The sequence below is a fragment of the Ammospiza nelsoni genome, chromosome 5 (genome assembly GCF_027579445.1).
Source record: "Ammospiza nelsoni isolate bAmmNel1 chromosome 5, bAmmNel1.pri, whole genome shotgun sequence".
In the NCBI taxonomy this organism is placed as follows: Eukaryota; Metazoa; Chordata; class Aves; order Passeriformes; family Passerellidae; genus Ammospiza; species Ammospiza nelsoni.
Window position 1 is genome coordinate 35,248,833 of NC_080637.1, and position 24,999 is coordinate 35,273,831.

General features: G+C 45.8%; 1 protein-coding gene across 1 annotated transcript; it reads left to right on the forward strand.

Annotated features, from left to right (window-relative positions):
* Nucleotides 1–6,192: 6,192 nt before the first annotated feature.
* KCNMB4 (potassium calcium-activated channel subfamily M regulatory beta subunit 4) lies at nt 6,193–24,149 on the forward strand. Its single transcript, XM_059473239.1, has 3 exons — nt 6,193–6,531; nt 15,839–15,966; nt 23,557–24,149. The coding sequence occupies exons 1-3, from the start codon at nt 6,193–6,195 to the stop codon at nt 23,723–23,725; spliced, it is 636 nt and encodes a 211-aa protein (XP_059329222.1). The 3' UTR covers nt 23,726–24,149.
* The last annotated feature ends 850 nt before the right edge of the window (nt 24,150–24,999 follow it).

The following is a 24,999-nucleotide window of genomic DNA, read 5'->3' on the forward strand; positions in this document are numbered from 1 at the left end:
CTGCAGTGTTGACTTTGATTTGAGATTGTGAAATTATTTCTTCAACAATGAAAAATGGAAAAAAAATTGAAGTATTAAAACTATCGAGCTGTACAGTGGTTAAGACACTTGAAGAGTCTTTTTGCTGCTGACAAGTAAATTTATGAGAATTTCATATTCTTTTCCACAGTAAAGTTTCCACGGCTAAAGGCTTTGGTTAACCTTGGTTTCAGATCCCCTCTTTAGAATAGCAAATAATTTTTAGAAAGGTGGGTGGGGTGCTATGTCAAATAATAGGAAGATGCTTCAAGAATTCATCACTTGGGAGAAGCTTGGGTTAGAGCTGATCACAGCTTATTTCCATATTGGTGTTTTCCCACTTAAAACAGAAGTACATTTCATTTGGTGATTGCTATTACTTGAACTTGCAGATGCAAATAAACATGAACATAGACTGTTTCTGAAAACTGTAACTGTTCTGAGCGGAGAAAGAAAAACTGAAGTGTTGGGATGGTTTTCTTTTTCTAGATATGATTGCCACTTCTCATTGAGTTGCCTCTGGTAATGCAGATCATTGAAAAATACCTGAAATTACCAAAGCAAGACATGTTAGTGAATCCTGGAATTCTTTTTTCCATTTTAACCTATTTTTCTATGTAGTGCAAAAGCAGCTTGTTTGCATGTATTTGGATTATGCTTGGAAATTGGACCATTAGTGACCTTGCTGTGGTTCTGTATCAGGTGTATGGTGAATCTTAAATTCTGAATTTTTTAATATCTATTTTAAGATGGTAAACAGAAAAATATTATTCTGTTGATTCTATTTTTTTTTCTATTATTAAAGCAAAGTTTTCCCAGCTTGAAAGAAGAGAATGGTTATAATCCATATAATTAACACAGCTGAAAAAGATTGTGGCTTGTTCTGTTTCTCAAACCAGAGCAGATTCAAACATATATTTGATTATCCAAATACAAATTTATAAATTTTCAGAATGATAATTTTCCAAAAGCATATTGTTCCCGCTACAATTAATGTTACATTTTTTTACTGTCAGGTTCGTTATGACCTGAGTTTTTAGGTTGTTTTTTTGTTGGGTTTTTTGGGATTTTTTTTTTTTGCTAAGGATTCCTGAAGTGATATTTCCTTCTTCAAATTGAATGTCATTATTTGTCATGTTTATGGAAATTAACAACATATGGTAGAGGGAGTAAGATCAACTGCATTAAAATACTAAGTACCTATGACACTTCTAAAAACAGTTAAGCTGAAATTGGGAACCTAAGTTCTCCCAAAAAATACTTGATGTTACAGTTGTTTTCAACTGCCCAGTGTTTCAGAAATCTGAAATGCCTGAGTTTTGGGAAACTTCTCACCAGTGAGCACAGAACTGGTAGCTTTGCTACTTCCAGGTGGGAGAACAGTATGGCTCTTGTTTATCAGTTAAATAAGTATGTATGGAGACTTTAAAATCTGTGACTTAATTTCATATTACACTGGGTTGAAGCAAGAGAAACAGATATAAAGAGAAAACAAGGTGTAAGGTTGAAGCGATTTCTTAACTGATACCATATTAATTTTAAAAACTGAAAAAAAGAACATACTGCTTTTTTTACTGAAAGGAAGAACACCTCAGCCCTCATGTACATACTCATGTGGCAAATGGGTGACTGAATTGCCCTGCAGATTTTCAGACTGACAATTAAGGTCTAAGGCTTATTAAATATGTTTTTACATTACACTAACACTATAAATAGGAATATACTAGAAGCCTGTTTTTAAATTTGAGGTGGGTGTTTTTCCCCATAACTAGTTTTGTACAACAATGTGCAAGGTAAGTTCTGGGTAGAAAACCCAGTGTTCTTGAAAAAAAGTAGAAATATTCCTATTTCTGGCCTGTCCAACATGCTCTCATAGTCCTTGTTGCATATTGTTTAGAAATCTTCATTGAATAGTTAGCTCCACTTTCTCTGCAAATCCACTACCTTCAAGTTCCAAGGTTTAACAGCAGTTTCACTGATTTGATTACACCCACTATTGCAGAAGATACTTCGTATTTCAACAGTTGTTACTCAAACCACCCTGCTTGTGGAAAAATCAAGGGTACCAGAGTGTCCTGAAGGAAAGGGATAAGGATGCTCCACTGAGCTGTGTAGAAATAAACAAGAACCACCCTGCACTCCATCTCCTCCACCTTAGTGGTCTGGTGCCACAAATACATGAGCACCTGAGAACCTTCATGGGCTTGATTAATCTAATTGAACACCCAAGTAACCCAGGGAAGCCTGCAGGTACTCACATGGGTAAAAATATTTTTCACATGACTGTTACCTTCAGTGAAGTGTCAGCTGCACCTGTGTTGGGATTCACAGCTGAGCACACCACTCCCTCCTGGCTGTGTAGCATTTCTGCAGTGCAAGGATGTATGATTATATCACTTGGCTGCATGGCAGGCCTGAAATCTTCTCTGACCCCCAGCCAGTACTTCTTGTACTGGTCTGATTCTGTTTTACAGTTTCCATGAAAAAAGGGAGAATGTACCCAAATGAGAATTTGTGTGTTGTAGTCAGATGCAAGATTTTTGCAGTATTGACAGAGTGTTTCTGTCAACCATGAAGAGACCACACAGAGTCTTTGGCATGACCTAGGCAGCACTGGGAAAGAGAGGTCTGTGGGGTCATCATCTTGGTCCTGAGTGGCTCCTCAATGGCCATGGCCATGGAAGAAGGCTGTCCATCTTCTAAATAATACTGTTTCAAGTTACTAGTTACTTGAAAGCAGCTTCCCCCCACCCAATTCCTTGTAACTTCCAATTGAAAATCCTTCCATGGCTGGACATTGAATGAAACAAAAAGGAAAAACTGGTTGCTATCTGTCACACTCAAGAAAAGCCTCTAAATGCACAGCTGCCATCCTAAGCATGGGATAGCTAGACAGTGCTTTTGGTTTAAGGTCCTAAATATAACAATAGCTTTTCAAGCCAAATTTCAATGTGCTTAGTTTTCAAGTACCCTTTCATTGTGTCCCTCAAAATTTGCCACTGGCCAAAATTATTGCTAGTAGAAGTTGAATTCTGATAGTGCAGAGTGGACTAAGAAGTTAGTCTGGATTGACGGCTGATGCTTTTATTTTCATATATAGTATGTGAATTAATTTTTTTTCCTCTGTGATAAGCATGCATGCTCTCGTTTCCATAAATCTGAAAGCTTCCAGTACATTAAAAAGACCTGAGGAAATGCAGCTGGATAACCTACTTTGAAATTTTGGCTTTAATATTTTCAGTACCTTTACTCCTTAAAACCACTTTAGTGTTAGAGGTGAACTTTATATTTTTGAAAGTAATGTTAAAGCACATTGAACAATAGCCATGACTGTTACTGATTCAGTTCACTTCTGGATTAGCAGATGTGAACCAAGTTTGTGTGGTTTTTTTCTAGGCTTCAGTTTCTCATTTGTATTTCATACTGTCTTCTTGGTACTAATGAGCTAATATATGTGGGTATATGTCAAGTTTTTTCCTGATGAAACTACCAAACTAATTTTCTGTAAAATCACCTTTTGAACTCCCTGTGGTTTAGCAGACAATCCAGTGAAGTAGCCAGTTGTCATGACTGGGGCATCCTGCATCAGCTGTAAACAGTCCTGATGAGGAGCCAAAGGAAGGCAGTGTCCCAGAGCTGCTCTGGTGCAGGCATTGATGAACCTCTGTGGAAACCCTTCAGTGCTCTCTAAACTCATTCTTGACTAAAGGGTGGCTTTGGTGGTCCCAGAGATCTCTCTTCCCTTGGAAGGCCAGTTGACTTTCTGGTGCACATCACAGTGTTGGTTTTATAAAGGCACTCTGTTGTTTTATATGAACATTTGCTTTTGGAAAAGGCAGTTCACTTCCCGGGAGAGGCAGCATCCCACAGAACAGCACTGGGCTTGTGCAAGGAAACGGGAAAGGGGCGCTGTGAGCCCGGTCCCCATGAGCTGCCCTGTGCGTGCCCAGCCTGCAGCTGCCCCACCAAGGCACAGATGTTCTCAGCACTGCCCGTACCCACTGCAGGTGGGTCAGCTGCAGCTGGCCACAGGTAAGGCTGTCCCTTGGCTGTGGGGCAAGGAGGGGCCCAAAAGAGCAGGATCTGTTCTCCTGCTGTTGAGATTTTCATACAGACACTGGATTTTGTATGCTGACTTTCTCAGCACTGGTGGCTCCTGGTGCAGCCAGGGTCCTGGAGCCAGCATGCCCACTCCTGCCCTTGGCAGATGTCAGCAGAGCTAAAATCTTCACAACAGGCCCCCTTCACTCTGCTGCAATGATCAGGCTTTGATAATCATTTTTCTCTTCCAATTGATCCAAATAGACTTTGAGTCTTGACTGAGTCATTTGTGCAGAAAAGTTCAAAATCTATGAGATCACCTGGTGAATGCTAAGGCCATTCCCAGTTAAAATACAGCTTCAGCCTCTCCCCAGCTGTGGAGGATGTAGGGATTGGATGCACACAGGAGGACTCTGTCACCCAGTGAGCTGTTGCCTTAATTTCCGCCTGACAGCGCCTGATGTACAAGGGACTGCAGGGAGTTGGACCGAGTGTGGAAGGCCAGCTGTTCAGGAGGTAAGACAGAAAGAAGCTGCAGCTCACTTACACTGGGAAAGCAGAGCTGGAGCTTCTCTTTCAGGTGGTAAGTGACCAATCAACCTGATTATAATGTTATTTTTTATATTATGAAAACTCTATGCAGCAAGCCTCTTCCATTAGAGACTGCTGTTACCATAAGTGCTGGCAGCAAAACCTGATGATGGGTATGAATGAACAGAGCTAAGGACTAAGCAAGAGGAGTTGAGTTTCTACTATAAACACCTATAGGAGGTTTAAGTAAAAAACCCATAATTCTGGCTCAGAGCTGGTATACTTTTCCAGAAACCCTTTGATAATCAGGGCAGGCTCCTGCAAAGCAGCTGGCTTGAGAGGAGTGTGGTAGTGTACTTGTGCAAGCAAGGACAATATTTACATCCATCTATATTCATGGCACAGCGTGGACTCTTAATAGCCTTCCTGCCAAACCTTGCTTAATAGTCCATTTGGAGAACCTATGGATCAGCTTCATTTATAAAAGTTTGATGTTACACTCTGCAGTGGGAAAGAGATTGAAAAAGGAAAGTGCTATTTCCCGAACTTTTTCTGTGTTTCTATGCCTTCTTCTCTGCTGTGTCATCAAGTTCATCTATCAGCTCTGGGCTCACATTTTGTTCTACCTAATTGCCTGTGATAAAGATGACAGAATAGAACTATAAGAATTGCTATGGTACTTTGGCACCAAAGAACTTGTGTTGCCACAGTGGGAAATGCTGGGTAATAACCAAACTTTATTTGCCAAATAAATATATTTTCTTGAATCAGTGGCTTTTCTTGCAATCATGCTTGGAAGAGAGCACTTCTTAGGGTGAACCTTCAAAGGTCAATAACTTCCTGTTCAAAGCAATTCCTGTGTGTGATAGCTATCATCTTGCTTGTCTGTTATCTCTGTCCCTGCTGTGCAGATGCTGGTTTTGGGGCTGGCCAGAGTACTTTACCCTGCACCCCAAAAATGTTAACATTTTGCCAATTTCCATTATGTCCTTTCTTAATTAATGAGGTAAAAATAGAAGATGCCTTCTCACGTTAATAGTTTCAGTAGCTTTACTGAATATTTCAGTATTTTTACTGAAATATTCAGTAAAGCTACTGAATATTTACTGACTTGTTCAGTAGCTTTACTAGATATTTAATTTCTTTAATTTGAGCTTAGTTTCCTCCTCTACTCATAGAGACCTTGCAGACTTTGATGCCTTGGGGGTACTAAACCAGACTTTACACAAGATCTCCAGGATTTAACCAAGCCAGTGTTGCCTTAGAGGGGGACCACAATGCACCCAAAGGACCCCACCCACCCTGTTCTAGATGTTGTACATTGCATGCTGGTACCCAGTATTAATCCGGACTAGCCCTCCGCCCAGCAAATCTCCGGGGTTAGATAATCCCGCTGCAATCTGTCCCTTTCCACCCCCGGAGGGCCCTGAATTAGGTCAGACGGGATTAAATTTGCATTTTATTCATTTATCTTTTTTTTTCCGTGCTGGTTACACGCACAGTCAGCCTCGGAGGAGGCGGGGAGGGAGGCGGGGAGCGGCGGCGGCTTTAGCCGATGGCAGAGGCTGATGCCCGGCGGCGGATGCCAGCGGCGGCCGGGCGATGGCGAGGAGCCGGGCGGCTTACGAGTACACGGAGGCGGAGGACAAGAGCATGCGGCTGGGTTTCCTCCTCATCGCCGCCGGCTTGCTCTCCCTCCTGGGTTTGGGCTGCTGCTGGCTTCGCCCGGCGCTGCAGGAGCGGGGCGGCGGCGGCTCCGCCAACTGCACGGTGCTGGCGGTGCGGCAGCTGGGGGAGCGCTTCGCCTGCACCTTCTCCTGCGGGGCCGCCTGCCGCGGCACCGCCCGCTACCCCTGCCTGCAGGTGCTGGTCCGCACCTCCCGCTCCTCCGCGCCCGCCCTGCTCCATGAGGACGAGCGGCAGCTGCGCACCAACCCCAAGGTGAGACCCGCGGGCTCCCTCCTCTCCCTCAATGCGGGCGGTGGTCCCGCCGCGCTCGGTGCCCCTTCACTGCTCCTGCTCCCGCCCTCTGTTCCGTGCGCGGATTTCTCTTCTAGAAGCGAAGGATGGTAAGTGAAGTGGGGAGGATCCGTCCGAAATGCCGCTCTGCTTGTTGCTCAGCAAAAAGTAGTGTATCTCTACAGTGTGTATCTATAAACATGCACTGTACATCTATATTTATATGTTGTGTTTATATCTGTATCATCTCAGGGAAGGTTTAGGCTCGATACTGGGAAAAGGTTCTTCACCCAGAGGGTGGTTGGGCACTGGAGCAGGCTCCCCAGGGAAGTGGTCACAGCACCAAAGCTGACAGAGTTCAAGAAGTGTTTGCTGTCAAACACATGATGTGACTCTTGGGGCTGTCCGGTAAAGGGCCAGGAGGTGGTCTTGATTATCCTGGTGGGTGCCTTTCAATTCGGGATATTTGTGATTCTATATAGCATAGTATAACATGCTCTGTATAATGTATAATATACTATATAGTGTATTGCACTGTACTATATACTATACTAAGTATGATACATGCACACACACACACACACAGACTCTCACACACTCTCACACACTCTCACACTTCTCTGCCATCCCCATCCCGTCCGCGTCCGGAGCGCAGCCCCCGGGCGGCAGCGCAGGGACAACAGCGAATGCCGCTCCCGGCACGCCGGAGCCCGGAATGCCCCGGAGAAGAGGAGCAGAAGCCCCTGCTGTCGGCGGGGCGGTCTGTCTGTCTGTCTGTCCGTCCGGGCAGCGCTCGGTGCCGCTGCGTGGGGATCTCGCAGCGCCGCTCCCCAAAGCGCACGGAGACGCGGTGATGGAACTGCTGCTGGCGGGGCGCTGGGGAAGGGGCTGCGCCAAAACAAAAGTTTCCCCCGGGCTGTTTTGGTTCCTAAACTCCTCCATCACCCACACGAAAAGGGACCAAACGAAGAATTCGTGAAAGTTGCATCTTCCAGCAAACTGGGGAAGGCAAATGTGTGACTTGTGCTTTCTCTTTTTTTAAAGGCAGTTACTCTGCCTTCTTCTTTTTCTTTTTATGCTGGGTAAAGATGGCTTTTGACAGCACACACTTGTGTGGAGGAGACCTTATTAAGGAGTTTGAAGAAGAAAAAAACCAAATATGTTGGAATGCTCCTACTCCTGAAAGAACTTGAGATTAGGAGTGTATTGGAGTAGGAAATTTCGGCTCTTTGACTGAGCTGTGGATGCCAGATAGTGCCAAGGGCCATGTTCAGCATGATGCATGGGCTGTTTGCAGGGGCTGGGAAGCATGCTTGGGTGTCCAGCTGGGATGTGCAGCCTCACATCTCCTCAGTCATACTTGTGCTGGTGTGCTCCATCTCTTGGAAGGCAGGTTAAGTTTCGCACTCAGGGTTTGAGGGTTGCTTTTTTCCCCTTGGCAGCTTGGAAGGGTGGCGGAGGTAAAAATCAGCAGAGTAAGTAGCAGGATGGTAAATCTGGCAGGATTTGGATTAAATTGTTGGCACCGCTCAGAAGTGATGAGTGATTGAAGCTGCAGTGCTGGATGGAGCCTGATCACAAAGCAGAGGAAGTGCTGGCCTTTTCCTGGGAGTGCTGCTGCCAGGCTCCCCGTGCAGGGGGCTGTGGTGGCACAGCTGTGCCAGGATTGCCCTAGCTGGCCGGGCTGCAGGACTCCTCTGAACACCCCTCCACTTGCAGGCGGGCAGGGGGGAGTTGGCAAAATGCAGGAGAAAAGTCGCCCTTTGAGAGGGGGTAACGATGCCGCGGCTCTGCAGAGGGTGCAGCGTGGCTGTCTCCGAGCACGGCCCTGCTGTGGCCATGTCCAGCAAGCATGGAGCTGGGAGATGGAAAGTGGGAGATGGGAGGTGAGTGCTGATTGCCACCACAGTGCCTGGGCTCAGCAGCTCTGGCAGCCCTGCAGGCTCAGCAGCAGCTCTCAAACAGGACCATGACCACACTGCATTTCTGGCCCACCACTTTGTTCTGTTCTTACTTCTTGATCTTATTTTCTTCTGCCTTTCTGGAAGTGTGGTGGGAAGAGAAGGATTGCACCTGGCTGGATTGCAATTGCAGGCAGGCGCTCCGAGCTTCAGAAGTAATGCCTGTAAATGTCACTCAGAAAACTATTTTTATTTAACAATTAATTTCATGTTAACTCTACATAAGAAAACAGGGCTGTTGGCAGTGTGTGGTACTTTCCTGCTTTTACAAATATAATCTGTTTTCTTTACCTTCCACCTTGCATCTCTAGATGTGGGCTGTTTACCCTGGGATATTGATTGCTGAGGATTAAATCTGATTTACCAGATGTGACCAAGCAGAAAGGATGCATTTTTTTGATGTAACTGTATTCTTTGTTAGTAATTGAATTTATCTCAGTGGAAAACTGTGTAGAAAAAAATGTACTCTAATTATTTTTCCTACTTTGAGAAGCTTATGTAAAACAAAAACAAAATAAGAAGAAAGGTTGGTTAGGTCTCTTCAGGAAAAAATACCTTTTTAAGGGATTGAAGTCTGCATCTGTTTCTTTGGTTTTCCCTTTTTTCCCTACTTCAATGCCTGTGGAGCCAAACACTTACATCCTCCTTTAATTTTTGATTTCAAGTCTTGCTGTCTTTGAAAGCTTTCAGGATTTTATGCTGGAACACATTAGCTAGAGGCACAGAGTAGGAACCTGCAGGATTTAATGCTCAAGATCCTGTACGTAGTGATGAACAAACACTTAGAGATCTGTTTAACCCTTCCTGTTCCCATCACATTTTGCACTATGCCTCCTTGTGTTCATGCATTTAGACACACATACAACATGTTAATCAGTTCTCACTAGCTAGAAGGGAAGAAGAAGATCATTTTTGTTTTGAACATTTTTTAAATTTAACTTTCTGCTTAGGTGCTTCACTTTGTGGGGTAGCAATTTTTCCCTGCAAATCAATAGTGTTGAAAGGGCATAGTTCAGGCTCCTTACAACACACAACAAAAAAAAATCAGTTGGTAGCTTCACTCCACCCAAAAATACCCAGTGTATTTGATTAAAAATCTTCTACTTTCTGTAGTAAAGCAGGCTGACATATAAACATATCACAGATATGAATGACTGTTCCAGTGAGGAAAAATATTTTTCTAGATGCAGGAAAATGAATTTTATTTTCTTCTCTTGCTTTCTAAGATAATCACATCATTGTACAGCCCAGGATTCATTTTAGCTCTTAAAAGATTATATAGCTGGGTCAGAGATAATCCAGGAATGTATATATAAAGCACCAAACACGATTACATTTGTGTTCAGTCTGAGTGATCCGTGGATTTCCTTTTTTTTTTTCTGATTGCTGTCTCAGAGGAAGAAATTCATTGGAGTGACTGTAGCCTTTCTTCAGCTGCCTTGATAGCAATAATAATCTCTGAGATAAGGCTTAAGCAGGATTAATTCCAAAGTCAATTTGTCGCTGTTCTCTCTGGCCATGGGGTACGTTGGTGGTGCGCAGGGACCAGGCCCAGGGGAGTACGGCAGCTGCTGAAAATGTCTGCTCTCTGGCTTTTTAGACATTTCCTTTCTACATCTGCAGTTAGTGTAGGGTTGGAAGGAGTTGCCCCCTGTTTTGCCTAGGAAAGTTGAGGGGAGTGGCTGGTAAGGCAGATGTTGGCAGCTGTGCAGAGGACTTGGTTCTCGCCCTCCTTGTCCCCAGGCAAGGAGCAAACAGCAGCAGCCCCTTGTCTGCTCTCCACACCTGCGCGTGCCCCTGTCGTGCCTCTCTGTGTAATGGCTCCACATGACAGGATGATGTGCAGCCATCTCTTCTGCACACCTGTAAATAGACTTGGGCTTAATTTTTGGACTCTCTTAAACATGGCCTGTGGCAGAGGAGGTATCATAACAGAGTACAACTTGACAATAATTTTGTGAGAGTCTGGAGCCTCTGTCTGGTGAAGCATTCGGATCTGTGTTTGGGCTGGCACCTGGGACAGGCAAACTCTGCAGAGGCTGCCAAGCAATTCCTCTGCAAGTGGGCCCAGGGGCCATGGATAAACCCCACAACCCACTTGTCTCACCTGGGCACCACTCCCTGCCTCCAGCCTCTGAGAGGGGTCATGGCTTTGATCAGTCCTGGTGGGCTGTGCAGCTGATGATGATGATGATGATGGTTTGCACTGACAGATGCAGGTGGAAGCCAGGCACGGTGCTCAGCTCCAGCTCCCTCAGGACCCTCAGCTGGGGGGGGCCATTTCTGTACTAATGGAGCGAGCCCACCTGCTCTGCCCTGCCCAGTGGGGTGGCTGTGGCAGCCCTTCCTCCCCTCCACGCCATGAAGGTAACCCAGGAGTGCATGGAGACACACACAGAGCTAGGAGAAGCTCATCTACTGCTTTCTGTGGTGGGTTGACCCTGGCTGGACTTCAGGTCCCCCCCAAGCTGCTGTATCACCCCTCAGGTGGACAAGGGAGAGAAAATATAATGAAAGGCTTGTGGGTTGAGATAAGGACAGGGAGACATCATCCATCCGTTATCATCATGGGAAAAATGTACTTGACTCAGGGAAATTAATCAGGTTTATTGCCAATTAAATCAGAGAAGGGCACTGCATAAATAAAATCAAATATAAAAATGCCTTTCCCCTGCCCATCTTTTCCTCCAGAGCATAACTTTGCTCCTGATTTTCTTTACCTCCTCCTTCCCACCAGCACAGAGGGACAGGGAATGTGAGCTGTGGTCAGTTCATCACACATTTGCACTCCTCCCTGTTCACACTCTTTCCCTGCTCCAGGGTGGGGTCTCTCCCACAGGAGACAGTCCTGCATCACCTTCCAGCATGGGTCCTTCCCACAGGCTGTAGTTCTGTATGAAGTGCTCCAGCATGGGCTCCTCTCTCCCCAGGAGCACAGGTCCTGCCAGGACCCTGCTCCCATGTGGCTTTCCTCAAAGCCACCACCTCCTTTGGGATCCCTTTGCTGTGGTGGGGGTTCACCATGGGCTGCAGGTGATCTCCACTCCAGCAGGTGTGGTAGGGCTGTGCCCCACCAAACAAATGGCACAGGCTCTGCCCCACAGCTCACCAGGAGCCAGCAGGATGCTCCTCCACAGGTCACTTGGAAACTCACTTTGAAATCTTGCTCCTGAATTACTTTGTCTTCTGTTGGGCTGAACTGCTTCTACTTTGGGCTGGAATGCCTCTTCCCATTTGAAACTTTCTTTGACTTGTAGTCTGTCAAGTCTGGTTTTTTAAAATTAAAAACGTGACTGAATTAGCCAAGAATTGATCATTGAAAAGCAAGAAATTCAACCTGGAACTTAAACCATAGTCAAGAGTTCATGCATCTGCTCTTTCTCTGTGATATGGAAGAATATCTGCCCTCATTAAGTGCTCAGAAGTATCAGGAATCTTTCCAGACACCTGCAGGGACACTGAAGTGGGAGAATCCAGCAGCAAACACAGATACAAATCCTACAAAACCTTGGTGTAAAGATGTATTGGCTATTAACTGACCTTTTTACTGGTGTCCTGGCTTGCTTTCAGTTGCCATTTGTTTATGTTTTGATGTCAGTATTTCATGCCATGTCTTGCATGGGAGGACTACAGATTTCATGTTTCAGAAACTGCCTATTGCCAAAGTGGAAATTATTTCACATCCATCCATCAAGTCACAGCAGCAAAATTTGTGAGGACACAATTCCCTTTTATCTGCCTGCTGGATCTGCTTTGGAGGGTGATAGATGTGGCTGAGCAAAGTGCCTTAGAAGTATGAAGAGAGATCCAGCCCCTGTGTGGGTCAGAAAGGGACAAAAATCACCTTGGATTGTGGGGACAGTGCTGGCATCCTGGGGAGGCAAACAAGCTCCAGTGTTTGTGCAGCAGCTGACAAGGCTCACTCTGGAATTGCATCTTGGGTGTTTTCTGTTGCTCAAGGCCTTTGTCACATGGAGTTGATGTTTCAGGGTGGCCCCTGGGATTCATATTTGGGCAGGGACCATTCCTCTCCTGAGGACTGTTAATCCTCAACAGGCAGAAGCAGAGAGGCCACGTCAATTTATGGCAAGACCCCAGGTGTCTCCTTTGTGTTTTCCACATGGAAATAAAGAGGAAGAGGTAGAAATGTATCCAGATGCTTTCTGTCAGCTGGGATTATGTGTGCAAAATATGATGTGAAGCTTGAGTAATGGAAAATATTTACTCTTGTGCCCAACTTCCAGGGGTCCCTCCTGTAGGCACTGGCAATACTCCTATACACTGCTTTGCTTTGGCACAGGAAAACACAGAAGTGCTGCCCAGAGAAACTCTGTGGGCCCCTTTACATCTTCCAAACCAAGAAAAATCCCTGCCCTGAAAAACTCAATTTTTAATATCTATGTATTGAGCTAACAGCATGGGGACTGATGGGAAAAAACGTGAAGCTCTCTGTGATGAAATGTCCTGGGCGACTTGATACTTGTCTGTTCAGAGGAACATCTCTTGGGAAAAGAGACCTCTCTGTTGTTTCTAAGCCTGAAACTCAGCATGGGGCTAACCAACAGCTCACCAGGTTATGAACTTTGTGAAGGATTAAAGTGATATATTGTGGAGTGGAAGGTCTCTGAAGGATCCAGAGAAAGTTTAATCAGGACTGGTGGGGCAATGGCTGCATTTTCATAGCAGAGGACAGCAGCAGGCTCAGCCAGGAGGAGGAAACATTTCAGAGGATAGAGGAAATATGTGTACTGGAGCCAGAAACACAGGAATAGGAGCTTTGAGATAGCTGGGTGTTTAGGCAAAATAATCTCTATTGGTACTTAGCTGGTTTGTCTAGTTATGCATTTTGTGTGCTGGCTAAATAGCGTCTGGTTTGGGAGCTCTTTCTGGAGCCCCTAAAATCTGGGGGCTGCCCACAAGCAGGGGCTGGGAAGAGCAGAGCGGTGGTTGCTGTCAGATGGGGGCAGTGAGTGCACAGCCCGTGGGGTTTGGTGCCATTCCCAGGGCAGGGAAAGTTCCCTACAGGAAAACCTCGGAGTGGAGGATGTTGGAAGGGCTGGGGCGTGGGCCAAGCAGGGAGCAGGGGAGCAGCTGGGAAGGTGCAGCGCATGGGCGCTGGCAGGGGTCAGAGCAGAGCCAGCAGAGCTCTCAGGTGTCTTTGTGCCAAATTTGCTGACTCTGCCCAGCTGCTGCACAAATTGTTTGTGCACTGGGAGTGCGGAGGAAAAAGGAGAGTGTTTGATGCTTCCAAAGTGGGCAACCAAACCAAAAATTCTGCTGGCCAAGGAATCTTATCTGAGATGGCAATAACAGTATGTGATAAGCCCTGCATTCTGGTTCCTGAAGTAGAGTGGGGTTGCCCTCATTTCTGTCCTCCATCATCAGCAGTGGGACACCCCTTGTGTAGGGTCCCGTGAACAGGGAGCTAAAGGGAGCTCTGTGCCATGGCAACACCAGCCAGGAACCCATGTGAAAATGAAGATCCTTGCACGTGCAAAGGTAGGTTTCAGTCTGGAAGCAGCAAGGAGGACCTTGCAGATTCTTTCATTCTGAAGCACATAAAACACTGGCAGCAATTGCAGGAGCTGACAGAAGTGGTCAGATTTTACATGATCAGGAGAATAAAATCCTGAGATTTCTCCCTTGCCCTTGGAATGGCAAATCTTCAAGCTGTTGTATGGTGAATTAGTCTTGCAGGTCTGTAGATCTTAGGTATAGTGTGCAGCTGGGAGCAAGGTAAGCCCCTGTGAAACCTCAGCAGAAGGAGAGGAAGCAGTGCCAGGCACAGTGACATGCATGGTGAGCTTCATGCTCACGTCAGAGAGGGCTCTCCTTGCTATTCCTGCCTTCAGGACACAAGAGAAATTAATGCTGTGATCAATTGTGGGCCCCCTTTAGGGGTTTCCCACACCCTTCACCTTCTGTGTGGGGGGATAGAATTAAGAAAATAAAGATCGTGCAGAAGGCAATCTCACCCCTGAGGAGCTGCAGCTGTACTAATTACCAGAGATTAGGAACAGACCTGCCCTTTACAGGCCACGGCTGTGTCCAGCAATGATGAGTGCTATAGAAGAGTGGGTTACCTGGGTGAGGAGAGAGCTGGAGTTTGTTGGCTGAGCTGTGAAGAAGGAGTCAATGCTGTGAGGAGATGTCCATGAGAAATCACCGAGAAGGTATGGGAGCTTTGCAATAAGATGACAACAATTCTGCTTCCTCATCCTTCCTAAGCAGGAGGCCTTTTAGCTGCCTTCCCAATCACGCTTTTTTTCTGTTTGCAGCTCCCAGTTTTAAAGGAATTAAAATTCAGTGTGTTCAGTTCGCTTGGTGTCCGTACGTCCTGCAGGGGGAAAAGCCTCTGTGTTATGGGAGGGTCAGCCAAGCTCTGTCACTCAGTGTGGTTCAACAGCTCCCAAGGAGCTCTCTTCAATGATCTCCTGTGTGGATGCCTGGTAAAAATGAGGGGGATTGTGCTTGGACACTGAACTCTGATAGGCTGACACTTGATTCAGGGCACTGTTTGCTTTCTGTTGGTTAACTGCCCTGTGGGTAGGACTTGAGGGTGCTGTGGCAGAGACTTGGAAACAAGGAGTGTGTGTCTGTGTCTGACCCATAGGGGAGCCTCTGAAAGCCCAGCCCCAAGGACACCAAGCCAGGGGAGGAATCTCCCTTGCTCTCTGGACTCTGAAGCAGATATCTGAGGGTGAGATCTGCAGATAGCTCAGCTGCATGCTCAACTCTCCTTGACTTCTGTACAGCAGAAGCAGATGCTGAACCTTTCTGCTGAAGCAGGGCTGTGAGCCTTTTTTCTTCTTTCCGTGTGTTGTACACAGTAGATAAATACCTTCTTTTATCAGTGGACATCAGCCAGCTATCCCATCCTCTGGGAAAGCTTGCTGGACTCTTTGGGATATTTATTAGCATGATATTTAACTAAACTTCTGATTATGTGCCTCACTGAAAATAGGAAGTTATTCAAATCCAATCCATGCAGCTGGCTAGGAATACATTAAAATGAAGTTATCATTTTCCCATTCATCATGCCAAACCCCAAGATATTATGAGGTGGTTTGATTTAAGAGTGGAACAAACACGGCAAAGCCTTTCTTTTCTTTCTACTATATGCTACTATATTCTTTTCCAGTACCCGCACAGAATAATTAGCAATTGAAGTGAAGTTCAGCAGATATTTCTTTTCTGTTTCTTTGGGGCTTTTGTTTGTCATTCTCAGTCCATTTCAGTCATGTTGGTATCATGAGGAAAAGGCAGAGAAGTGATGCCCTGAGTTCCTGAGCACAGCAGTAACCCTGTTTTGCAATGTGTCTTGGCAGTGCTCATACATCCCTCCCTGTGCAAGAGATGATCAAGAGAACTCTGAGAACGTCACGTACAAGCAGAAATACTGGAAGGAGAAAGTGGGATCTCAACCATTCACATGCTACTTTAACCAGCACTTGAGGTGAGTAATCTCCTTTTGGCTGGGCAGGAGTGCTTATGCATCTGCTTCACAGCTGTCCACTGGCTCTGTTTGAACACACTATAAATGCATGCATATGTGCACACACAGAGAGACCCCCTCCAGGGCAGTCTGCTTTATCACACAGAGCTCAGTGCAGAACTTTGCAGGACAGCTCTACTGATGAAAAGCTATACAGAAAAGAAAGGAGTATTTTTACCACTTGAAGTAAAAATATAAAACACTGAGAAAAGTTTTCCTTAAAACATAAATATAGCAAAAAGCATCTTGGCTTTTAACGCTCAGATGGCAGATTTCTGGTGTGGATATTAAACATTCCTTTCCTCCACAGGAAAGAAACCCTAGTGTGTTCATGGAAGAAAGGGGGAGATCAGTAAATATGACAGACTAACTCAGCAATTGTGTTCATAGAGGGTTAAGGGATCAGATATAAATAAACAGCAACAGAACTGCCAGGTTTCATACATGCTTGTAGAGTAGAAAGTTGTAACCTAAAGCATCTCCCCTTCTGTTTTAGTTCTTACTTTTGCTGCCAGTGTTGATGTGACTTGATGTGTATGACGTGTGGTTTCCTTCCTCCAGTAAACAGAAAGGGGAGGGAATGCTTTTTCCTGTCTCTTTCTGATGTGATCTGCCAGGAAATAAAAGGTCCTGTGGCTGCAGGAGGAGGTTAGTCCTGTCCCACACACACTGGAAAGGTAAATAGATGAGGGACTAGCTTATGGCTTGCAGGTGCAGTTCAGGGCTCCGTCTGGGAGTGTTGGCACCAGATATTTCAGTTCAGAAAGACGATCAGGAGGAAAATGGATGGCAGGTGGAGAAATGCCTGACTCACTGTGAGTGTCCTGCTCAGAGCCTTGGGGGCTTCAGCTTTGTCCTAGGTTGGCTATAACAATTGTCTCCTTGAAGAGACTAGACACAGCCAGCATGCCCAGGATGAGTTTGTTGTCCCTGGTTAACTCTTTGCAGAGGGACACCACAAAAACTTTATAGCAAAACTTTTTCCTTTAGAGGGGAAAGAAACATTGCTTACAGCATGCAGAGGTTAAAACTCAGGGCACTCTGAGTCATGGCATCAGACCTTTCAGGGACCTTCTTGGGAGTCCTCTGGTCCTCAAGGAGCCAAAGCTTGGATCTGGTGAACCAGGAGCCAAATTATGGTTCTGGTTTGTCTGGGCAGGCAGGTGTTGCCTGTTCCTTGTACTCCTGAGAACTGGGACTTGCAGCAGCCACTGCCCAAGTGAGCAGGAGAGTCAGAAACATGGGATTGTCTGCAGGAGAAGGCTAGGATACATCTAAACTGGTGTGGGAAGGATGGTGTAAAAGGTAACTGTGTGACTTTTTTAGTCAGTGGAGAGAAACAGGAGCCTTTTATCTTACCCCAAAGTAAATGCCTGATACAGGTCAGATGCCCAGAGATGTTTATTTCTCTCCTCTAGAGGAGTGGAGGGTGGTAGTTGTCCAGAGCTATGGGAGCTGATTCTCACATTACACTTTGGTGTAGCAAAGACAAAGCTTTTCTTTCTGCCTAGCATCTGACATTTATGTAAGCTGGCACTGAGAAGCTGTGCAGCACTCAGGAAGGGTTTTTTTCCCTAAAGATGCTGAGTCCTATACTGCTAAAAGTTCTTGCCAGCACAATGGCTGCCTTGAAACACTGCCTTTTGCTGATCATGCAACAATTCATACACAGGATGAGAGAGGCTTGCTGCCAGAGATACTAGAAGATAGTCTAAGCTGAAATGTGTACACCATCTATTTTCTTCTGGAGATAGCAATGAGCTTTGGGACATAAGTTCTGCTGACTGGGAATGTGCTTGCTTGGGTATACTTTTAGAGCAATGATGACTAAGCAGCCTGAAAAGCAGTGAAAAGAAACCACAACAAAGAGGGAGAAATCTGTTCCCCTCAAAATAGAAGTGTGCATGTTTTCTGACAGTATTTTTTCACTGTGTGGATAAGCTAACTGTTCTCTGTCAGTCTGTATAAAATGTACAGTAAATAGTTCCTTAGAGAATGTACTGTTTGTAATGTTAATACTCCCTCTTTTGAAACAGCAGAATAAAATTCTACTTAAATATGCAGGCAATGAAAGAACATCTTCATCGAGTTTACTCAGTTTTCATTGTCAGAACTGTTGCTGCATGCAGAGTGCACTGTTGGGTAACTTCTCCCTTTCAGTTTGGTGGGTTCAACAGGTTACTTTGGAAAGTTGAAAAAAATGGGTGCCGTTTTCACAGTTCAAACTTCTGCAAAAGGGATGAGAAGCAGACTTGGCAATTTCAACCATTCTTAGTTACTGTAAATCAAACTGCCCAGCAAAATTAGCTGCCTGACATTTGTCATAGGGAACCAAAGTACAGCTTATCTTGGAGCTCAGTGCTCTACTGAAGAGTGAGGTTTTGCTTTGCACTGTAGGCACTTAACTTCAGTGTTGCACTCTTCTCTGACAAGCTTTGGGACAAGGGGCTCAAGCTGCATGTTCAAGTTGCTTTTCTGGATCTCTGGTGAAGGTGCCTCTCTGTTGGCATGATGATACCCCAGGCTGAAGGAAGCACAGCAGAAACCAGCCTTCAGTTGGTTTCAGACTCTAAAATAAAGGACAAATCCAGATGAAGTTCTCAGGCTGTTGCCAAAGGTTTGAGAGGGCACTGAGCTCTGGGGCTTTGGTGTTCTGGGTCTCACACCCAGTCCCAGCAGTCTGCAGTCACGACCTCATGCAATGCAAACAAGGGCCACAGCTGCGTGCCCTAAAGTGGGAGGCCTGTGGGAACAGGCAGGATGGGGAAAATCCTGTCACTTTATTCCTTCGTGCTCCAGGTGCCGTTGACATCCATGACAAGAACAACAAAGAGAGAAGCTAAGATTGCCATGAGCTGAGACCTCACTGTCTCGTGCCATGCAGAGACAGGCAGAGCCACCTGTGTCAAGTCATTTCTTATTAGTGGCTGATTTCTATGGCATTATTGCTTGCTAGCTCTGGGTTTGTCCCATACACAAGAACACCCTCTTTCCTTTGCTGTGGCACAGCAGATGAGCCAGCCATGCTTTAACCTCCTCTGTGTTTGCTGCAGGATGCTGTATACAATTCATCAGAGATTTGAAGAGCAAACCCTGTCAAGTGATTAGTGGCAACCTGTGTGTTGTTGGGGTGCCCTGCAGGGTTCCCACTTATCTCAGAATAATTATGTGTGCAAACCAAGGGTGCTCAGGTAGCAAGGCTGCTCATCCATAAAATGTTGGAACATAAATCTTGGTTTGCTGTCTGTTACTTCACAGTTTTCTAAATTAATTCCCTCCACCTGTGGAGCAGCGCTTGGGCCTGAGGGGAAAAGGGCTTGACTGTCAGTAAAACACTGTGCTGCCTCTGCATGCAGCCATCCAGCTGAGGATCTCTGCATCTTGCAAAAACAAGGGAAAAAATGACTGCTTGTCAGAGCAAAGGGATGTGAATATCTGTGGGGGAAAAAGTCAGTGTATTGCAAACATCTTTAAATCCAGATTGTTTGAATACAAAGATACTTGTAATGTTTCCCTATCCAGCATCTCCACCTCTGTCAGCTATTGTTCTGTGACATTAAGTTCACAGTTTGGTTCATAAGTGATGACTGAAATGTTTATGTGCCTGTAATCTTTTGGTCCTGCATGACATTTTGGTAATCTCTGCCCTGCAATTCTCCCCATGATGTTCAGTAATTGCTCTGCAGGCACCTGTTTTATTTGGTGTCTGAGCTACCTGGCAGAACCTAACAGGGATGTGTTGCATAATGCAAGTAATCCAGTTAGCCCTGCTCAAAGCTCCACAAGGGTCTAGCCCTAAGTTCAAAGTCCTGCTAAAAATAAGTCCTGGTCTCACCTCTTAGCAATGAAAACAAAATTCCTCCCTCCTTGCCTGTTCAGTGAAAGGGAAAGCTGTGTTTTCAGGGGTAAGGCAAAGGCTTCTTCAGGGATGTTTTTTCAGTTTGTGTGTTGTTTCACCCTGGGACTGCTGCTGGGCAGAGGTGGTGCTGCACGGTGGCCATCATTGCTGGCAGCAAGAGCCAGCTCTGGATGCCTGAGCATGGCTTGCAATCGCTGCAGGGTTTCCCCCTTCTGTCCCACCAGGTCTCTTTCTTGCCTCTGCTGTTGTTTTATGCATGGATAACTGGTGTTAGGATTTTGGGTGCATCTCCTCAAGAGGCTTTACATTTACTGGAAACCTGAATGGCAGCATTGCCAGAAGGAAGAGACTGCCAATAATCATGCTTAGGGTGAATATGCACAACCCCTCTGCCAACATCTTTGAACTGAAGTACTGTAGAAAGTCACAGAGCAAAGATGGGTTTATTGAAGACACTGTACTTACAGGAGCAAGGCAACAAATTTAATTGTATCAGCTGATTTTTATAGGGAAAAGAAACATGTTTCTAGGCATGGTGTACCTTCTTTGGGTTCAACATCACTGCCTCAGCACCAGGAGAGTGATGCTCTTAGGCTCTCCAGCAAGGACAGGTCTTTACCATGAGAAGTCCTCCTCTAGGGAAAGAGCCTTTCCTTTTCTGTTTCCAAGTAAAACAACAAGCCTTCAGACTGTGGGAGCAGGCAGATCACCTTTAAAAAGATAGCAAGAAAAGTCAAAACTGCTAGCTTTGCCAAGCAAACCCAAAGCAGTTACATTACTGTGCTTCAAGCGCTGCAGAATCACAGAATACTCTGAATTGGAAGGCACTCACAAGGATCATCCAATCCAGCCAATGGCCCTGCACAGCACCATTCCCAGAATCACTCCATGTGCCCAAGAGCATTGTCCAAATGCTTCTTGAACTCAGACAGTCTTGGTGCTGTGACCACTGCCCTGCAGAGCCTGTTCCAGTGCCCAGCCACCCTGTGGATGAAGAACGTTTTTCTAATACCCAACCTGAACCCCCCTGACAAAGCTTCAGGCCATTCCCCTGGGTTCTGTCACTGGCACCACAGAGGAGGGATCAGTGTCTGCCCCTGCTCTTCCCCTTGTGACGCAGTAACTGCAATGAGGTCTCCCCTCAATCTTCTCTTCTCCACACTGAACAGTGATGCCAGCCACTACTCATACAGCTTCCCCTCAAGGCCCTTCACCGTCCTCATGTCCCTCCTTTGGATGCTTTCTAACATCTTAACATCTTTCTTATATTGTGGCACCCAAAACTGCACACAGGAATCAAGGTGAGGCCACTCCAGTGTGCAGGGACTCTTGCTGTACTTAAAAATAGCAGTAATACCCATCTAAACCCAAACCTCAGCTCAAAACTTACTTAAAGGCTTTGTCTTTGACTCTTTTCTAAAAGGGAAACTCTTTTAAATTACTAAGTCATTGTCATATCTATAATGAGTGTTTGACATCCATCACTGGTACCTTTGGTATCTATGTTTTTCAAAACATTTAAGATTCAGTCTAAAAGATATCTTACTTTCCCCAATCACACTTTCCTTCCTTTAATTGAATCCAGTTTTCTAGGTTTTTGCTTGTCCCTTATTTTTGAACTAACATCTGCTTAAAAAATACTTGAAATAATAAGTTCAGAGCTGTGAAGAATGAGTGTTGCCAACTTATGGCCTACTTGCCAATTAGCACTCTGTTGTTACAGGTGATGATTCAGTAACTGTGGGGGAGCAGGCTTATTCCTCTTGTGAGAGGATTTCTCTGTTCAGGTGCACAGTTTGGTGAGTTTGCACCCAAGAAGTTAATACTGCTTTATTCAATGTATAGTCTCCACCTGTGCCTGCTTATATATCTGGAGGATTTTGGTTGTGCAGAATTCATACATTTCACTTCTGAATACACCTGGGATTCTTTTGCTATCTTTTTATGCTGCTGAATTTCCAATTTTATATAGCTGAGCTGCTCACAATCAGAGTTTTATTCTGCTCCTTACCACAGAAACAAAGAGAGATGAATGGTGCTGGCCTTGGGGACTTTCAGGCTGGCACAGTGCAGAGGATTCTCCACACACAATTTTGGGGGAGAGACCCCCAAATGCAAATACAGGAGTAATTAAATCTGGCATCAAGGGTAGCTTGGCAGTCTGGCTCCAGTAGCTCCTTAAGGATGGATAAAACTCTGTAGACTTGCAAGCTTCTCCATTCAATTTCTCAGTGAAGGAAGAAGAGTTCCTTCTTTTTCCTCGACAGAGAATTCTTCCTTAGGGCTCCTTTCTGATCAGGACAGAGGTATCATGGGAGAGACAGCACAGTCATTGAGCAGGGATCTGCTCCCATGTGGCACCATGTTAGGAGACCTTGATTCCCAGGACATTGCTGGATGGGCCTGGTTTGCCAGGACTTTAGGCTGTGAGGTTTGTTGCTCCAAGAAATGTCAGGTGGCATTGGTGAAGCAACAAGTGATGGATGGGAGTGCTCAATGTGAGTGAGGACCAACATGAGCCAAGACTATTGATATTTTTCTAGCTGGAGTTTTCTTTCTCTCCTTTGCAGATAGTTTTCCAGCAGACTGTGTGTCTCTGGCTGTAGATGGGAAAGCAAGAGCAAAGTGCAAATGCCACGAGATCGATTTAATAACTATTAAACTGCAAGGGAGAGCAGAAAGAGCCAGAGCTGAGAAAAATCTGCCATCACATTTTGCCAACAACCTCCCAGACTTGGAAGAGGCAGATAGACAGCAAGTCTTTCAGACATGTGGCTCAGCTAAATTTCCAAATGTCTCAAGATACTTCCACCTCAATTCTCCTCCTTCCTTCGTGTCCCTTTGGAAGTGCATAAACCTGTCACAGGCCCCACCATGAGTGTGTGTTAGATGCTGCTGCTGGAGGCAAGGAGGTTCTGACCTTCGTGGGAGTCTTGCCAAATTGTCCCTGTAGGAGCCAGCTCCAGTCTACTGAGGCCCTGCTGTGTGCAGCCCCAAATCCCAGCCTGCTGCTGAGACAGCCACTGCTGGGAAGGAGCTGACCTGGGAGCCCTGGCCACCCAGGCAGGCTGTGGTCCTGGTGGGGATGGATTTCCTGCAGCCTGCCAGTGCAGCTGGGCCAACCTGGGCCACCAGCAGGCCAGTGCTGAGCACAGGGACCAGCCCCCTGCCCAGAGCCAAACCACAGCCAGGGCTTGCTTCATCAGGAGCCTCCATGGAGCCCCATGGACGCATCAGTGCTCAAAGCTAAAAGTGAAGCTTTAATTACTGTTTAAATCCTTTCACGGGGCCTGATAACATTTGAGGTAGATATGTATAAATGCTGCCTGGTATTATGTTTTTGCCAGAGTGGTTTTGCAATCCATAGTCAGTATGATACTGTATCTCTCACGGCTGTTTGTGATGACCACATTTGCTGGAAGATCTAGAGCACAAACACTTTTTTTTCTCTCTTTATCCAAGTGAACTTGTTAGCCTGTAAACACTGCAAGTGGAAAGCTCTCCCAGTCTGCCATGAGTGCTGGCGATAAAAAGGCAAATGCAAGCAGTGAACAAAATAATCCACTTAATCATTTTCTAACACTTTGGCAAATAAATCACCTTTACTCTTACCATGTTAGATGGCTCTCACTGATGAATTGATGATATTATGTTGATTTATCTTTTCTCCATCTTCTGTTCCCGTTTCCCAGGCCGGATGACGTGATGCTGAAGCGCACCCACGACGAGACTGTTCTCTTGCACTGCTTCCTCTGGCCCGTGGTGACTTTGCTTGTCGGAGTCCTCATCGTGGTCTTGACCATCTGTGCCAAGAGCTTGGCTATCAGGGCAGAGGCAATCAAAAAGAAGAAGCATTTGTGAGTGGCAAGGCTGCTTGTGGAAAAGAGAAACCTGCATGAAAGTCCGAGGTGGGGCAGCCTGACACACCTGCAGGTCTGTGGGGCACCCAGCTGCATCTCCTGCCAGGGTCTGATCTGTGGTGGAGTAGCTCGTCTCAGGATTGCTCTTGGGAGATTGCCCTGTGAAATGCCTGCTAATTGCTTCTTCTGCTATGGCACTAAATAAGTATATCCTACCAAAAAAAGAGAGAAATCTACACTGCACCAAATATGCTGTGTGCTGTTAGTGCTGAAGAGCAGCTGCCCAGAAACTGAGACAGTTTATGAAACTCCCTGATGATGTTGCTTTCATCTCCACAAAGCAATCTTTGCTAATGTTTAATATGAAATATTTAAAATATTTACTTTAGATAGAACATATTTCTAAAATAATAAAATTTTATTGTTTTGGGGGTTTTAACTTTTGGGGGTTTTCTTTTTTTTCCTTTTTTTTTTTTTAATGCTTTAAGGCAAACGTAGCATTGTGCTGGTTAGGTTTTCTCCCACTGTGTAGAACTTAATTTTGAAGTTCAAACTTTACCTTCTGTCTAGACAAAATCTTTCATCATCACCCATTCACTGTGATGAAATGTAGAAATCTCTCAGAAATACTTCTTAAAAAAATGAAGCAGTTATTGGAAAAGATGATTAAATACTGGATCTACCTTTATTGCCTCAGTGGTATTCAGTCCTAGAGTTTTTCTTGTCCCCTCTCAGGCACCCTCTTCACGAGTGCTCCATGCTGTAAGGAGCAGGGATTTTACAGCAGTGGTTTTACAGGAGTGTGTTTTGCCAGCACTCTGCCCAACCAGTGAGTGCCTGAGTGCTTGCTGAGGGTGACTCACAGCACCAGAGAGGGACAGCAGCTCCTGTAGGGCTGTGGGTGTTTGCTGCTGAGCTGCCCATCCCAGTCTCGCCAGCTCCATCGAGGCTGCCTCCGAGGGGATGCTCCAGAGGACACAGGGCACTGTGGGCATGGAGTCCTGCTGGGTCTGCTTCCCCTGCTTGCCCCACTCCTGGCTGTGTGTGATGGGAGCACCAGCTCTAGCCCATGGCTCGGCACAGAGAGCTCCCTGTTCCTGGCAGTCTCCCAGAGCACATTTACCCTGCTGCAGCCAGGGGCTGGGGCCAGAGCAGTCCCATGGCACTTGTCACAGACCCACAGGGCCCCCCGGGACCAGCTGTGCAGCTTGGCAGTGCTGGAGGGCAGCAAATGGAAATGCCATGTGGCTGGGTCGGGAAAGTGAGTGATTACTG

Bases quoted from the DNA above. Each gene is read 5' to 3' on its own strand.
- KCNMB4 (XM_059473239.1), top strand. From the start codon at position 6,193: ATGGCGAGGAGCCGGGCGGCTTACGAGTACACGGAGGCGGAGGACAAG. The intron at 6,532-15,838 runs GTGAGACCCGCG...GTGTCTTGGCAG, and splicing joins AGCTGCGCACCAACCCCAAG to TGCTCATACATCCCTCCCTG. The intron at 15,967-23,556 runs GTGAGTAATCTC...CCCGTTTCCCAG, and splicing joins TACTTTAACCAGCACTTGAG to GCCGGATGACGTGATGCTGA.